A 15,303-nucleotide genomic window follows, 5' to 3' on the forward strand; every position below is an offset into this window, starting at 1 on the left:
AGTTGGACAGGTCTCCACACACAGGTAGGAGGCTGGCTGACCACTACTGCCCTGCATGTTCCCATTCCTCCGCCCCTGAGGGAAATCACCTTTCCCTCCCACTGGAGCACAGCATACCTTTGCAAATGTGGAGCCCTTTCCCTCAGACTGGATCGTGATGGTCTGTGTCCTGCGCTGGAGGATCTGATCAATGTCTTCCTCACAGAACTTTGACCCCTCATCCTCCTCATCCATGAGTGCACCGTAGGCACCCTTCCGCAGCAGGTCCTCCACCTCCATCTTGGAGAGCTGCTGAACCTGCCCAAAGCACAGGGGCATCACCAACCTGGCCAGCAACCATGACCACTGCACAACAGGAGAAGGCTCCTCCCTCTGCTTCAGAAGAAAGGGCCCTAAGCCAATCCAGACTTGCTGTTTTTAAAGCAAAGAGGTCACTTCAAAACTCTTCCTGAGGGACTGTCAGGAAATTCAGCCCACACCACTCCGGACACAGCATCACATGTCCCCTATCCCCATGGCAGTGCAGGAACAGTCTGGCAGGCCAAAGGGCAGCAGTGCGAGTGTGTGGGACTGGGCTCTCCCTCCCCAAAGGCTGCTGAGTCCCTGCTCTGACCTGGCAGTGACTTGCAGGGGGAGGAGGAGAGATGTCCTGCAGAGGCTCCCCTCTGGCCCCGCTCCAGCAGCCACCTACCCCATTGGTGCTGCCCTTGCGGTTGATGTCCTGCAGCACAGCTTTATCCAGGCCCAGCTTCAGGCTGGCCTTGTCGAACATCTCCCGCTCATAGGAGTTCCTGGTGATGAGGCGATAGACCTTCACAGCCTTGCTCTGCCCAATGCGATGGCAGCGAGCTTGAGCCTGTCGGTGCAGAGGGCACAGTGTCAGCGCAGGGAGCCCAGCTGGATGAGGACCATGTGGCTTGTGGTACTCTGCATCAGCATCTACACTCACCCACCTAACCCACAGCACCTCCCATCCACCACAGCACTCTCATTCCCTGCCTGTGGCTGACATGGCAGGGTCTGGCACAGCCTCCACAGCTGTGGAGCAGGAATGAGAGATCCCAGCACCCTCAGGCAAGGACACAGGGTTAAGGCTGGAGCCTTGGCTCTCTACAGATGTGGCACACAACACTGCACCCACTCCAAAAACAGGTATGGGCACAGTGTTGCCTACTCTGTGGCACATTCATGTTTTCAGAGCCACACTGTGATCTCTCCCATGTCTTGCTCCCCCTGCCCACATTCCTGCCAGCCATGCTGACTGGTACCTCCTGCCCAGTACAGCTGGTGCTGCTGCCCTGTTGTCCCTGCCTGGCACAAGTGATAGAAGCTGTGCCTCAGGACCTCCTGACAGCCTGGCCCTGCCCAGCCCATTACCTGCAGGTCATTCTGTGGGTTCCAGTCGGAGTCGAAGATGATGCAGGTGTCAGCAGCGGTCAGGTTGATGCCCAGCCCGCCTGCTCGCGTGCACAGGAGGAAGACAAAGCGATCCGAGTCGGGCTTGCAGAAGCGGTCGATGGCAGCCTGGCGCAGGTTGCCGCGCACTCGCCCGTCAATGCGCTCATAGGTGTACCTGCTCAAGAGAGGGAGAGCTTAGAGCAGAATCACAGCAGGGCCCCAAGAGTCTGTGGCCTTCAAATCCCTTTCTGCTCCTTCTCCCAGGCTGTGTAGGCACACCAGCCAGGACTTACTGGCAGGACCTGTGCCCAGGTGGAGGTGCAGGCCCCATCAACCTGTGTGCACTGTGGCTGTTCCCAAAAGTTGTGCCTCTTATGATAACAAAATCATCATAACCCCATGCATGGTGCATGTATATGGGGCTCATGGGAACCAGGACCGAGGGAATGATCTACTTTTACCTGGTCACTCTGAGGACTAGCCCTAGACTACACAGAATGACAGATCTGAAGTGCTTAGCTCTGCGGTCTCCACACCCACCAGTAGTACATGGTAAAACAGATCCATCAGTATGTGGGCATGGAATGGCCAAATCCCCACCCTGTGCTGTTGCCACTCCATGTAGAGTGCATGGAGGTACTGTGGAGGAGCCGTGGTGAATGCTGGAGCCTGTACTAACCGTCTCTGGATGAGATAGTCCTCCAGGATGTCAAGGCAGCGCACCATCTGCGAGAAGATGAGCACCTTGTGCCCACCAGCAATCAGCTTGGGAAGCAGCTTATCAATGAGCACCAGCTTCCCAGCTGCCTGGATCATCGCCTGCAGCTGGAAGTCTGGTGCCTCTGGGCAGTGTGTTTTGCGGAAGTCTTCCAGGATCTTCTCCTCTGCCCCTGCCAGGTGAAAAGGGGTGTGAGCTCTTGGCAAGCCTGGCAGTGCAGCTGCCCAGGGCAGCAGCAAAGGACCGCATGACCAACAGAATCCATACAGTCAGAGCTACAGAGGCTGGCTAGAGACCTCCTGCAGACCCTCCACTCCTAGGACTAAACTTCTGTAGGGCTCACATCAGCTCTTGGCACAGTAAGTCAGGCTGGGACACTGGTCCTGTGTTGGAACACCCCCAAACACAGTGAGCCTCAGGAGACCCTAAGGTGCCCATCAGCAAGCAGCCCTTGGAGGGAGCTGGGCTGCCTGGGAAAGCAACAGGACAGAGCTTTGCCACATCATCAGCAGATGGCACAAGGCCTGAGCTGGCTCCCCAGGTAGGCAAGCTCTGTTGGGAGTGAACAGTAAATGTTGCAGTGATACTTGTGTGTCCCCCCCACACTTCTGTGCACAGCCCTCACCATTGATGAGGTATGGGTGATTGCAGCACTTGCGCAGCTCCATCATGGTATTGATGAGGTTGGGCATATTGTGCTGGTTGGCACCCTTGGAGAGGAAGGAGAAATTCTTCTCCAGGATGGCCCGGTAGTATTTCTTCTGGATATTGGTCAGCTCCACCTCAATGATGGTCTCCTGCTTGGGTGCCAGATTCTTCTCTACATCATCCTTCAGCCGTCGCAGCATCATGGGCTTGAGGATGGACTGCAGCTTCTTCACCTGCAGAGCAAGCACAGACACTCACTGCCCTCCCTGCACTGAAGCACATGGGCCAGCAGAGGGGTCTGCTAGACTGGAGCCTCCCCATGCTGCAAACCCACTAAAGGTGACTAGAGCAGCTGCTCAGCAGCCAGCCAGGACAACTTCAGGGCCTGGGGTCCTTGGGGCAGGCATGACCAGTCCCAGGCTATGAGCTCCACATGCCTCTGCTGCCAGCAGCCTTAGTGTCTATGCAGGAGGAGAGCTGAGACTTTGGATGGTAGCTGAGATGGTGGTTGTTTCATGTGCCTGTGCCTGCTCCCACAGAATGACAATCTTTGTACAACTTCCACATTCAAAAGGCAGTGAGACAGCCCAGGCAACTAAGCAGCTTCCCATGACCCACACTCAAGGAGAGCTTTGGAGGAAGGCTCTCCAGGGGAACCTGACAAGGGTTGACGCATGGACCTACTGACCTCCCCATTCCCCTTGCACTCCTGTTGGTCTCAGGGACAGACCAGGTGGGAGAGGCAGGTAAGCTGTTCAACCCAAGCATGCAAGGGCAGCAGGGAGTCAGCTGGGAGCAGACCACTGCCTTGGCAGGGGCAGGTCTCCTCTACCCAGAACAGCACTGGGGCTCTGTCACAACTTTGCTTCTCCTGGTATGAGGAGTCCTATCCACTTCCATGAAGCACATGTCTGAAAGCATGTCTGGTTTGGTCACCAGGTGTCCTAGTGGCCTGTGCTAAGTCACTGGTATCATTACTCCAGGTACCTGCTCCTCTGTCTTCAGGTCTCCAAACTCTTCCAGGAAGGCTGTCTCTGAGGGGAACTGCTGTGGCTCCAGAAAATTTAGGAGGCTGAAGAGCTCCTCTACTGAGTTCTGCAGGGGGGTCCCTGTTAGCAGCACCTTGTGCTCCTGGGAACACAGAGAAAACAGGTTGAGGGCTCAACCCCATTAGCTGGGGTTGAAGATGTCCCAAGAGCACAATGCTTCTTGTCTTCCAGCCTAAGAAGCACTTTGGATGGCCTGGGACCACATACACACCGAGAGGCTTCCCTGGCCATGGTGACAACCCTGACTGAGCCACTGCCACACAACACTGTCTTGTGGCTCCCAGGACACTCCCATGCACACGTGCCAGTCCAGCTCTGTGCAACAACAGCCAAACTCAAGATCTCACACTGCTCCCAGGCTTCAGCCCTGCCCTGGCACAAGAGCGTTGGGTAGGCCTGTGCTGGTGCTGGACAGGGACGCTGACAGAGCCCAAGCTCCTGTGCAGCTGGGGGCAGGATGTTTGTCTTCAGGGCTCAGACAGAGCAAGAGGGAGCACCACAGAGAGCCATGGGACACCGAGGGGCAGCAGTGGCCTGCTGCTAGGGACAGTCTCAGCAGGGTGCTCCAAAATTAGCAGGGACAGGTATGACTGCGCACTGGGAACAAAGGGGAGCTTCTCTTAGAGGTTCACCATGTAGGTACATGTGCAGTAAAAGCAGACGAGGTCTGAACAATCCCCAAGACCTGGGAGAGTGAGGATCAGATGATCCCTCAAGGAGAATGCTCTCCCTCCCATGACTGACAACATGGGCTTGGGCTTTAGGCACCACCAGGTGCTGGTCCTGGGTGCACCAGTTCCTCTGTCCCAGCACTGTCAGAACCTTGGACTCCCTACTCAGGCTAATCCTCCTGCCCAGTCTAGTGCAGGAAATGTCCTCAGGAGTGGCCTGCTAGAAAAGAAGGGTGATTGTAAGGTGGGAGACTCCCAGAGGACTTGTACAAAGGGAGGTGATGGCATAGAAGGGGGACCAGAAGCAGCCCTGCTTTGACCCAAGCTCACAATACAGCAGGGCACTACACAAGATGAATTATTTTCAGAGGCCTGGCCCACCTACAAGTGAGTGTGATGGAAGCTGAGTACAGCTGGAAGACCCAAAAGGCCTGCTGGTTCTTGGTCCAGCTAACAGCAATGCTGCTTTTCCCAGGGCTGGAAAAGAGCTGGACATCCAAATAATTTCTCAGAGCAGCTCACTGATCCCTTTGTTAACCCACCCCTGGCATGGAGGAACATGTTTGTATAGCAGTAAGAAACTATCTCGAACACCACAGCCCTTCCCAATGTAGGGCACAAGACACAGCATGGCCAAGGGTATTGTGCAGTGCTGGCCAGCAACTGCCCCCATGTGCTGCAGCAGCTTACACTGGGCTGCAAGGATGTGCAGGGCTCTGGCAGGGAGCACCCCCACGTGGGAAGGCACAGGGGAAGGTAATATTCCACTCTGGCAAAAAGAAGTTTGTGAGGGCTGCAGGGCACCAGTGCCCCATCCATCAAGGGGCCCTCTAGATGGTTTTCCTCTAACCTGGCACAGGGCCTAAGCTGCTGACAGTGGCATCTGACTGCTCACCACGGCCATCTCCAGCCCACCCTGCTCCCAGGTGAACCTGGGCAGGACATGCTCACCAGGGCCATGAGCTTCAGCCCCTCCAGGAGTTTGCAGTTTCTGTTCTTCAGGCGATGCGCCTCGTCAATGACCACACAGCGCCACTGGATCTTCTTCAGCTCTGGGCAATCAGCAAGGATCATCTCAAAGGTGGTGATAACCACCTGGAACTTGAAGATCCCAGGGAGAGGGTTACCCTAGGGAAACAGAAACCAGAACTTGAGTCCTGCAGGGTAGCAGCACACTGTCAGACCTCCTGCCTGACAGTATCAGCGTGAGTCAGTATCTGACTCTGAGCTGGAATTTCTCCAGAATAATCTCTCTCAAGCATTGGGCAGGTTTCTGCAAGCCTCCTTGATGGCCACAGGCTGTGTATCTCTAAACCAGACACTGCCCCAGGGCAGGCACATAGGCCTGGACAAGAAGCTGCACCCTCCCTGTTCTGCATGAGTTGTGCCTGTTCACTCACAGTGCAACCCGAGCCCATGCCAGCAAATGGGGCTGCAAAGATCATCTTTCCTTCTCCAAATGAACAAGCTCCACAGGCAGCTCAGTGCTTCCCAAGTAAAGGAAGGCAGGGCTGGGGGACACATGCCAGGAGGGCTGTGTGCATCAGTCAGTACCTGTGTGTCCCTGTACACCATCTCGTACTGCTGGATCATCTGCCGGCTGATCTGGCTGCCGTGGTACACGATGGCGTTCATCTCCGTCCAGGTGCGGAACTCCCTCTCCCAGTTCGTGATGGTGGAGAGAGGTGCGATGATGAGGAAGGGGCCATGGATGCCCATCAGGAATATCTCTGAGAGGAAAGTGATTGACTGGATTGTCTTCCCCAACCCCATCTCATCAGCCAGGATGCAGTTCTTCCTGCAGAGACGGACAGGGTCAGGTCAGGGTGGCTCTTGGGGGCAGAAACCACTCTGTCACCAACTCTTTGATGGGATGTCAGGCACACCACCTCTGCCCACACTCTCTGATCCTGCAGCATGGAGCGTGGGGCGACTTTGGTATAGCAGCCCAAATATGTCTGGGTAAGCCAGCCAACTTCTTGTAACATCATGGATTCAAAATCAGCATGAAAGATGCTGTTTTTCAGGTACACATGAGCCAGGGAAAGATGCATCTGATGGCCTGCTGCAGCCAAGAACATGCATATTCCCACCTGCCTGCTGCACAATCAGTCACCAATAGCCTGGCCAGTACCAAAAGCCCAGGTGTACCTTAGAATCATAGCTAAGCCCTACTATCTCCAAGACTCATCAGCATATATACCAGGGAGAACCATTCCTAAAAATTCAATTGCAAAGCTAAAGCAAATACACTGTTTCTGGCAGCTGCCAGCCAGCTCCAGCACTTGAAGGACTCAGTGGCTGCTCTGTCAGGCCCATTTGTCCACTCTGCTCCCCAGCTTCACTGTTCCCATGACAGCACACACAGGGCCTGCTGCCAGTAGGACTGCTCATGGCAGCACTGGGCTCCTGCCTCTCCTCACCTGTTGTACCAGTTAAAGAGCAGCCAGTTCATCCCCTCTAGCTGATACTCCCGCAGCTGGTTGCTGTTCTTGTACTCCCGGGACTTCTCCAGCTTCTGCCAAGACTCGGACGCTGGGCGCTCCTAGGAGGGGACAGCAGGAACAAGGTCCATGGGAGATGCTAATGCCCAGTGAGGCCAAATCCCACTGCTGGGGATGCACATCAGGGACAACACTTCAAAACAGTCACTGACAGCTGAGTCATAGCAAGGGCTTGGCCTCTGGAACCCACCCTCCAACCTCCAGAGGGGAGGATACAGGGCTTGAACTGCAGCACCTGGGACAAGGTCAGCACTGCTGGACTGTGGCAGGACACAGCCAGTTCCTGCGCCCAGGGCAGAGAGCTGCCAGCCGGGTACGTTACCTCAGGGTACGTTACCATGTGCTTGATTTCTGGAGGGATTTGGAGGGCTTCAAACTCTTTAATTTTCCCTGGGTCAACATCCTCCTCCAGCTCCCAGGTGCTCTCCTCATAGGGCAGTGAGCACCACTTCACCAAGTAGTGAGTCACCTCCTGCAGCACAGAGGGAAACAGGCTCAGAGACAGGGAGAGTCAGCATCCCTCCACCCACCCTGGGCCAAGGGCCCTTGGAGACAGGGAAACCTGTGCAAGGAAGGCTGGGAAGGCTCAGGGTGCTCAGAGATGACCCACAATGTACACCATGGGGCCGGGCATCCTGCCACGTCTCCCTCCTTCCCTCCTTGGGGCAGGCAAGAGATGCAGCCTCTCACCTCCCCAGTGTCAGGGTCCTTTGTGTGAGCCACCTCCAGAATTCGATCTACCTCCACGTAGTCAGGGTTGAACAAATCCTCATCAGGCTGTGATGGCAAACAGTAAAACAGGAGGTAAGTTCAAGGTGATTCCAGGGTTAAACAGATGGGCACAAGTAAACAGCTGCGGGGCATCTGTCCCCAGGATGCTGCTAGCTGTGTGCAACACACCAAGTGCCCTGGACACAGGTACAGACATCTGTCTCTGGGCAGGGAGGATGCAGGAACCTGGCAGAAGGCAAAGCTCTTTCTTTAGAGCAGTCACATGCTCCGTGCTGCCCTTGCTGGGAGGCAGGAATGTCCTCTCCAGCCTATCTGGCCCAAAGGTACAAGTCCTAAGCTGTCTGCTTCAGCTGATGTGCAGCATCCAGAGCTGTGACCACCACAGTGCACAGCACCCAATGAACCCCATGGCTGCAAGGGGTGACACCTTGGTCTCTGTCTCTGCCTCCCTCTTGCCCCACCTGGCATAGTCCTTGGAGAGACATGGCCTTGGGCTTGGGAAAGAGAAAAATCAGGCTTCTACACTCACAACTCCCCAAGCCCTAGTTAGTTACAGGAAAAGAGCATGTGCTCCTTGCTGAACTGTTGGTGGTACAGAGTGTTCCAACACATGCTTTTTTTTTTTGCATCCTGAGAAAGACCCCAAACAGACTCGTGAGTGAGAAATTTGACACACACCCCCAGCTTTCCAGCTACAAAGAAGAAATTTTCATAGCCTACTGGCCTGATTTATACTTGTAAGGGACAGTTTGAGGAGATCCAACAACTATCTCTGGAGCAACAAGATAAATTATAGAACACCTTTCATACTAAGCAAGATTAATCTGCTTATAGAGCAGAGCAGGCAGGAGCTGCCCTAAGCCCAGATATTTATAGCTCCCTCTCTTCCACAGCATCTCTGCTCCACCACAGAAGCACCTCCAGCCCTATATGCTGCCCTCTCTACCACCAAGCAACTCTTCCAGAGCTGGCATTGCCTCGCAAGGGACACTCGTCACCATGCTCATAATTCCACCAGTGACACTAGAGGTGTCCAGGGCACAGTCATGGACCCTCATCTCCAGCCCTGCTGCCTTTGGCCCTGGAGACAGACAGGTCTGGGCAGCAAGGTGTCAGGGGCAGCTCCTGGCCTGCTCAGCCATGGCACTGGGCTCAGAGTCAGGCACCACTGCTCACTGTGCTCCACTCTCACCTCTGTAAAAATATGTTTCATCTGAGCCTGCTTGTTCCGGAAGCGCTTTATCTTCTGCGAGATCCTGGGGTCCTTCTCCAGCTCCTCCAGAGTTGCCCATTTACAGTGGAGGTAAGAGCTGCAGGGGGAAATAAATCAACATGTGACCAAGAGGCCTTTGGTCCCAAACCATCCACCACACAGAGCAGCATGGATCTCCCAGTGATCCAGAGAATGCCCAGTCCATGCCTATGCCTATGCCAACCCAAATTGGGGAAAGCCATGCCCCAGGATCAGGCCAAGACCAAGCACTGAAGCTGCAGCAGCTTCTCTGCTTTCCACCACAGCTGGCTCAGGACAGTGGTGCCTTAAGTTTTAGCTTTAATATTTTCCAGTATTTTATTTTATTTTTTTTTATTGCAGATTCTGTACTGCATTAGTATATAACTCTGAACTTCATAGAAAGTGCTAGCAAATTCTCTTCACAGTTTAGTTAGACAAAACAATCCTTTTCCAGCCTGAGAACCAATGACCCCATTGCAGCTTCAGGCCCAAAAAGTGTAAACAGCAAACTGAGGAGAGCAATCTGGGAGGATGTGACTTCATAACCTGAAGCTGTAATTGGACAATTAACCAAAATATATAAATGGACCAAAATTTATAAAAGTGTGAAACTCATGACCCCATCATCCATCTAGGGTGTAGCCTCAGCCAGGCTCTTGAACTGCCCAAGGTGTATCCTTTGAAGGCCTTTTTAATAAATCCCTACTTTATTCCTTTAACACTGTCCAGCCTTTGCTCTAGGTAGCCTCTCAAGGCATCAACAGGGATAGGAAAAAGGGATGCTGGGGCTGCAGCTAGGGATGGGACAGAGGTGGGAGTGCACAGTCCCTGCTCCTGCATGCACAGGGCCCACAGAAAAAGGCACCACAAGTACAACACTGCACGTACAAGTTCCTGTACTTGACGTAGAACTCCTCTGTCTCAAATGCCAGGCCTCCAGGATGAGCCTGAAACCAAGGGAAGGAGAGTCAGTGACAGTCAGAGGCTGTGCAGAAGCTGGGGGGGCATTCTCAGCCACCCCCTGCCTGGCCACAGGCTCCAGGGACTGAGCCCCAGGGATGGTGAGGACAGGCAGGCACTCATTGTGCTGCTGCTCCAGAGGTGCAGTAGCCCTGGGGAACACGACACGAGACCACCCTTGAGCATGGGGAACTCCCAACACTTTCTGGGCAACAGCCCAGGCCAGACTCTTCAGAGGCTTTCTGGTGCCCAGGACAGGAGAGGCATCACATTGATCCACAGCTCAGAAAGGTGCCAGTCTGGGCATACCCCAGCACCCCACCACAGAAGCAAGAGCACCAACTGCTGCTGTCTCGTGTCCCTGCTGCACAGGGCAGCCAGGTCCCACCTATCCTCTGCTCAGCGACTTCTAGCCCCACTGACATTTTTGCCACTCACCTCTTTCTGCACCATCCTGGAGGCAAGGATCTTCTCAATGATATTGGCATCATCCTCGGGAGGCTCCTGGGGACAGGAAACGAGAGCTCTGTTTTTCTGGCTCATCACACACCCCTGGCATTCTCCCAGCACTGAACAGCTGCTTGCTCCTCTCCCAGTCCCCCAGCCAGGCAGAGTTGGCACTGGGAGCCAGGAGAGCTGTGCTTGGGGAGCCCCTGCTGGGTGTGAGGGTGTAGGTGCTGCCAGCCCAGCTACACTCACCCTCTGCCTGTCCTCTTCAGGTCAGCCAGGCCACAGCAGTGTCAGGTTTGCTGTGTGGGTCCTTCCAGCTACACCAGGGCAGCCAGATAGAGTGGAAAGTCTCCCAGAAGAGGAGGGAGCTTGGGCACTTCTGCCCATGGACTCAAGGAAGGAGTTATGCCAATATGCACATTCCTGCTCCAAGGCACTCCCCATGCCACATTCTGGTCATGCCTTGGCAGTTATACAGCCCCATAGTATTGTGTGGCCCCAGGGCCCCTGGAGAGCAGGCAGCATGTCTGTCAGGCCCTGCCACATGTCACTCACATGCTGTCATCTGCCCATGGCCACAGGACATGGGCAAGAGCACCTCACCCCATCTCTCTCCATGCAGCTCTTCCTGGCAGGCTTGAAGTGCTGCCTCCTTCTCTTTGCAGGCTTCTACCCACAGATACCCTCTGCTGGCACCCAGGGGCTTCAGCACAGCTCCTCTCACTGAGCACAGGCTTGCTGCAGGTGGCCCTAATGCTGTCCTGCTGCCAGCTCTGGGGAGGTGGAGGCTCTCCTGGCTGTAGCTGTGCCAGGATCAGCCCCGCCAAATGCCAAGGGACAAGAGAGCCAGACTTGTGCCTGTCTGTGCTACAGAGGAGACCCACAGAAGAAGATGCAGGGGAGATGAGGGACACCAAAATCATGGAGCCTGCTTGAGCATTAGAAATATCAGTTCTGCTTTGGCTAGAAGAGAGTACAGCAGAAGAAGGAGTCAAGTGCAGAGCAGAAAACAGAAGGACTCTGTTCATTCCCTTCTAACAGAGGTAGAGTATGGGCCAAGGCAAAGCAGCCCTGAGGTGTCACTTTGCAGACTAGAAAGTCTCTCAAAGAATGGCATGGGGCAGGCTAGGGACGGACAGACAGGGCACCCCACACCACTCATCCCGAAGTGTCTGGGAAAGCCAAGACCATGCCCACGGCCACAGCAACCCTTCCATCCCCAGCTCAGAGGTGATTGCTGCCTTGGCAATGTTCTTGAGGGCAGAGCAGGATGCTGAACCCAGCACCACAATGCAATGAGCAGGGAAGAGCAGCTCTGCCTGGGCTCCTTGGCTGCCATCTTGAGGCCCAGAGCAGGATTTCTGCCCTGTCTGGGGAACTCTGCCCTAAACTGGGTTAAGACAGCTGAAGGGAGCATGCAGAAATGCTCCTGCCAGTCACTGTGCAGTGCCTGTTCCCCTATGCTCAAGCACCTGCCCTGGCACTGCTGGGCTCTGCTTGACTCTCCCACAGAGGGTTGGTGTGAACATGGCCATCCAGCAGTGCAGTGCCCTGGAGCTGGGAGCTCCCATGCTGATCCACAGCCCTTACACAGGCTTCCACTGGTCTGTGGATCAGTGGCTCACTGCTGGCTATCTGAAGGCTGCTGGAGGAGCCCTGCACTGCCCAAAGAGCTGTTTAGGACTCTGGCCAGGGTGCAGGGGGAAAGCTGCAAGACCAGGCCACCGAGAAAGCAGCCCTGAGGCTGCAACATTCACATCCTGTCCTGCTGTCAGTTCCTGGGAGCAGCCACAGGCAGGCTCAGCTGGGCAGGATGGGCAGGCCTCAGAGCAACCATCCAGCCTGGCTGCTTTAGACATCAGCTTTAATGACCCATCTGGAGCAGGAAAAACTGAGATGGAAGTTTAGGACTGAGAGGAGAACGGGGTGGGAGCATGGACAGATGTCAAAGGCAGCTCACACCTGCTGCTTTGAAAAACTCACTTGGAGAGATGACCACCAGGAGCCCAGCTGGGACACAGCTTCAGGCAGAGCTGAAGCAGCGCTGGAGCATGTTCTGTGGGTGTGTGGCAGCCCCAGGCCAGGCATGGATCATCAGGTCAGGGCTTATCAACAGAGCTAATACCCACCAAAACCTTGGGGAGAGGGGACTAGAGAGGGTAACAGAAACACCATGAAAACAACCAGTGACCATTATTAATATCTGACAGCTTTGTCAGTGACCAGAAAGATGGAAAGAGCTGCAGGATTCAACACACAGTCACAGACAAGGCAGGAAGGAGCAGCCAGCACTGAACCAGTGGGCAGAGGCAGAAGGACAGCAAGGCCCAAACCGCAGTGGCACTGGGTAGTCCCTGCCACGCTGCCCAGATCCCTGCCATGCTGCCCAGCAGATCAGCTCAGCTGGCAAGGGTCAGGCTGGCATCACTACACTCTGAGGCACTGATGGAGAGCAGCAATGCGGGCAGAAAATTATGACATGGCACCTACAAAGCCCTCAGCCGGCAGGAACAAAATAATAGAGCAATCATGGACAGGAGCTACAGAGACCAAAGCCAAAGGTGGGCATGGGCAGTGGGTAGAACATGTCCAGCTGCGTCACACATTCCAGAGGCCTTAGTCTCCAAGCAGGAGGGGGACAGTTGGACCAGCATGCCTCTTGTCCATCTCACAGTTCCTGAAAAGCCAGCCTGAACCCTCCCAGACAGTCGCTCTCCCACCCCATCCTTAAGCTGGGACCCACCACTTCCTCAAGCCTCAGCACTGACATTTTGGAATACTGTGCACGAGGTAGATCCCCCAGTCCCACACCCCCAGCCCCACCCCAGCACTACCTCTGCCTGCCATGCCAGAGTAGAGGCGGAGAGTGCCGAGGTTCGCCCAGCTCCCAGCACGGCAATTGTCTCGCCATCATCATCCACAACCTTGAAATCCAGGTCCTCATTGTACTTCCTCCTCTTCACCTGCCGTCCTGAGCGCCGTTTCTGTACACGGGAGGAAAAAGGGCAGTGCCAGGAGGCACGGACAGACCAAATACCTCCTCCTTGCTTGAGTGGCAGCGAGAAAGCCCCAGGGCTGCCAGAATTCCTTCCAGGCCCCAGCAGGATGGGGGTGGTAGGAAGAACAGGCACTCCTTGCAGCACTGAGATCCCCACTCTGATCCCCAGAGCCCCACCAGTCCCCAGGACGTGAGGTAGAGGAGCCCTGTAGAGATGCAGGGCATGCAGCCCCCCTGTGCTGGCCAGGAAAGGGAGCTGCCCAGAGCTGTGGTGCAGAGGGACACTCAAGGCTGACACACGCAGGGCCCAGGGAAGCAGTGTGCATGCAACCCTGGGCCAACAGCTGATTTCAGGCTGACAGAAGCTGACCACAGTGCTGAGCATGTGCTCTGATTCCTGTGCACAGAGGCCCTTGTTGTGGTCCCACTGAGAGGCAGCCAGGATTTCACCCACCAGCAGCCAGCTGAGGGCTTTGGACATACCTGGCTGTCAGCTGACTCCACAGACTCCTCTGGGCTCTGTACAGATGGGCTCTGGAGATCCTGATCCAAATCCAAACTGTTCACTGGTATCTCATGTTTCCTCTTCCCTTTCTTCTTCTTCTCCACAGGGGTGTCTTTGCTGCCAAGGCAGACTGACAGTTAGATCATGTCCTGAGGATCCCACGAGAGAGGCAGCAGGCTCCACACAGAGCACTGCTGCCACTGGATCACCCAGATGCAGCTCCAGGCTCCTGGGACCTCCCCCAGCACTGGGGATCCCCAGTCATTGATGCTCATTAAGCACACCAAATGTTTCTCCATCCAGCTCCAGAACACTGGGATAAAAGGGTCCACCTGTCCTGCCTGATGTGGAGGCTGGGTGCTCCCACCAGCCAAGGGAACAACCCCACAGGGGCTGTAGGAGCTGGGGTTCAGCTTACAGGGTCTAGCACAGGCACAAAGAGAATCTCTCCATCACCAAACTCAGTACACCAAGGCAGTAAGGTGCCTGCTCTGATCACAGTGCTCCCAAACACATCCTGTGGTGACCAAAGTCAGAAATAAAGTTCAGCAGCTTCAGAGGCATCCTGGCACTCTGGAACAGAACCTTCAAGTCCAGTCTTAGGAGCACTGGCCACACTGCTGGCCAACTCCTGCCTGTGCCACAGAGCTCTGCCTGACCCCAGTAAATCTTTACACCAAGCCCAAGCTACTCCAGCTCACAGTTTGTGTTCCTGAGTCACAGCACTGAGCCCCCTCCCGAGGCAGCTGAGCAGACTGGTGTGAGCCTCCAGCTGGAGGGAGTTAAGCCCTGTGATCGCCACAGACACAGGAGGATGCAGATCCAACTCCCACAGATGCAATGGCCCATCACAGCAGTCACTGCCCACTCCAAGGGCCCGCTGGGAAGCTCTGTCCCACCAGGCAACTGTTCTCCATGCTCAGGTCACAGAGGGGATTTGGGCTCTGTGCCCATGAATCCCACCACCTTCCTGAAAAACACGGAAAGACAAGCCCAGACCCATGGCATGTTCTCAGGGTAAGGGCCACCTGCACCTCTGCCTGCACAAGGAAACAGGACCAGGGAGCACCACAGCAAAAAAAACAACTGCTCCCAGCATGCCAGTCCATCCTTTACCTCTGCAACAAATACTGTTAAAGGAATGGCTCCAAAGAGCTGGTGCATGTCCCAGAGCTGAGCAATGCCTCCTTCCTCTCTTCCAGCCCCACCACTCATCCCCTCCACATCCCAGATCTGCACAGTGGCAGAGGAACCATTAGTTTCAAAGCAATGTCAAGATTTTAACTCCATTTGATAAGAAAAATTTCTGCTTGCCTGTGACTAGTGAAAAATAAAGGTAAAAATCTGTTGTTCAGGCCAAAAATGCCATGGCCATGCATATATGCCTAAATTAGAGGCCCTGAAAATGCTCTGTGAGCAGTGCTTCCACCAAGCAA

At 55.0% G+C, this 15,303-nt stretch overlaps 1 protein-coding gene across 9 annotated transcripts in view; it reads right to left on the reverse strand.

The window, feature by feature from the left end:
• The window catches only part of CHD6 (chromodomain helicase DNA binding protein 6), a 98,453-nt gene that overhangs the window by 26,656 nt on the left and 56,494 nt on the right, over positions 1 to 15,303 (reverse strand). For 6 of the 9 annotated variants that reach the window (XM_071455512.1, XM_071455517.1, XM_071455515.1 and 3 more), the window contains 16 exons: positions 13,846 to 13,984; positions 13,199 to 13,348; positions 10,353 to 10,418; positions 9,843 to 9,901; positions 8,913 to 9,030; positions 7,679 to 7,765; positions 7,311 to 7,460; positions 6,908 to 7,029; positions 6,039 to 6,282; positions 5,436 to 5,612; positions 3,752 to 3,895; positions 2,742 to 2,997; positions 2,078 to 2,288; positions 1,378 to 1,573; positions 692 to 856; positions 118 to 297 (listed from right to left, as the gene is read on the reverse strand). In XM_071455512.1, coding sequence (XP_071311613.1) covers positions 118 to 297; positions 692 to 856; positions 1,378 to 1,573; positions 2,078 to 2,288; positions 2,742 to 2,997; positions 3,752 to 3,895; positions 5,436 to 5,612; positions 6,039 to 6,282; positions 6,908 to 7,029; positions 7,311 to 7,460; positions 7,679 to 7,765; positions 8,913 to 9,030; positions 9,843 to 9,901; positions 10,353 to 10,418; positions 13,199 to 13,348; positions 13,846 to 13,984 — 2,464 coding nt within the window. The remainder of the gene's footprint in view (positions 1 to 117; positions 298 to 691; positions 857 to 1,377; positions 1,574 to 2,077; positions 2,289 to 2,741; positions 2,998 to 3,751; positions 3,896 to 5,435; positions 5,613 to 6,038; positions 6,283 to 6,907; positions 7,030 to 7,310; positions 7,461 to 7,678; positions 7,766 to 8,912; positions 9,031 to 9,842; positions 9,902 to 10,352; positions 10,419 to 13,198; positions 13,349 to 13,845; positions 13,985 to 15,303) is intronic. The other 3 variants (XM_071455513.1, XM_071455518.1, XM_071455514.1) reach the window with 1 other exon arrangement.

Source organism: Agelaius tricolor, unplaced genomic scaffold (assembly GCF_023055355.1).
Source record: "Agelaius tricolor isolate 1412-34295 unplaced genomic scaffold, bAgeTri1.0.p SCAF_49, whole genome shotgun sequence".
NCBI classification, from domain to species: domain Eukaryota; kingdom Metazoa; phylum Chordata; class Aves; order Passeriformes; family Icteridae; genus Agelaius; species Agelaius tricolor.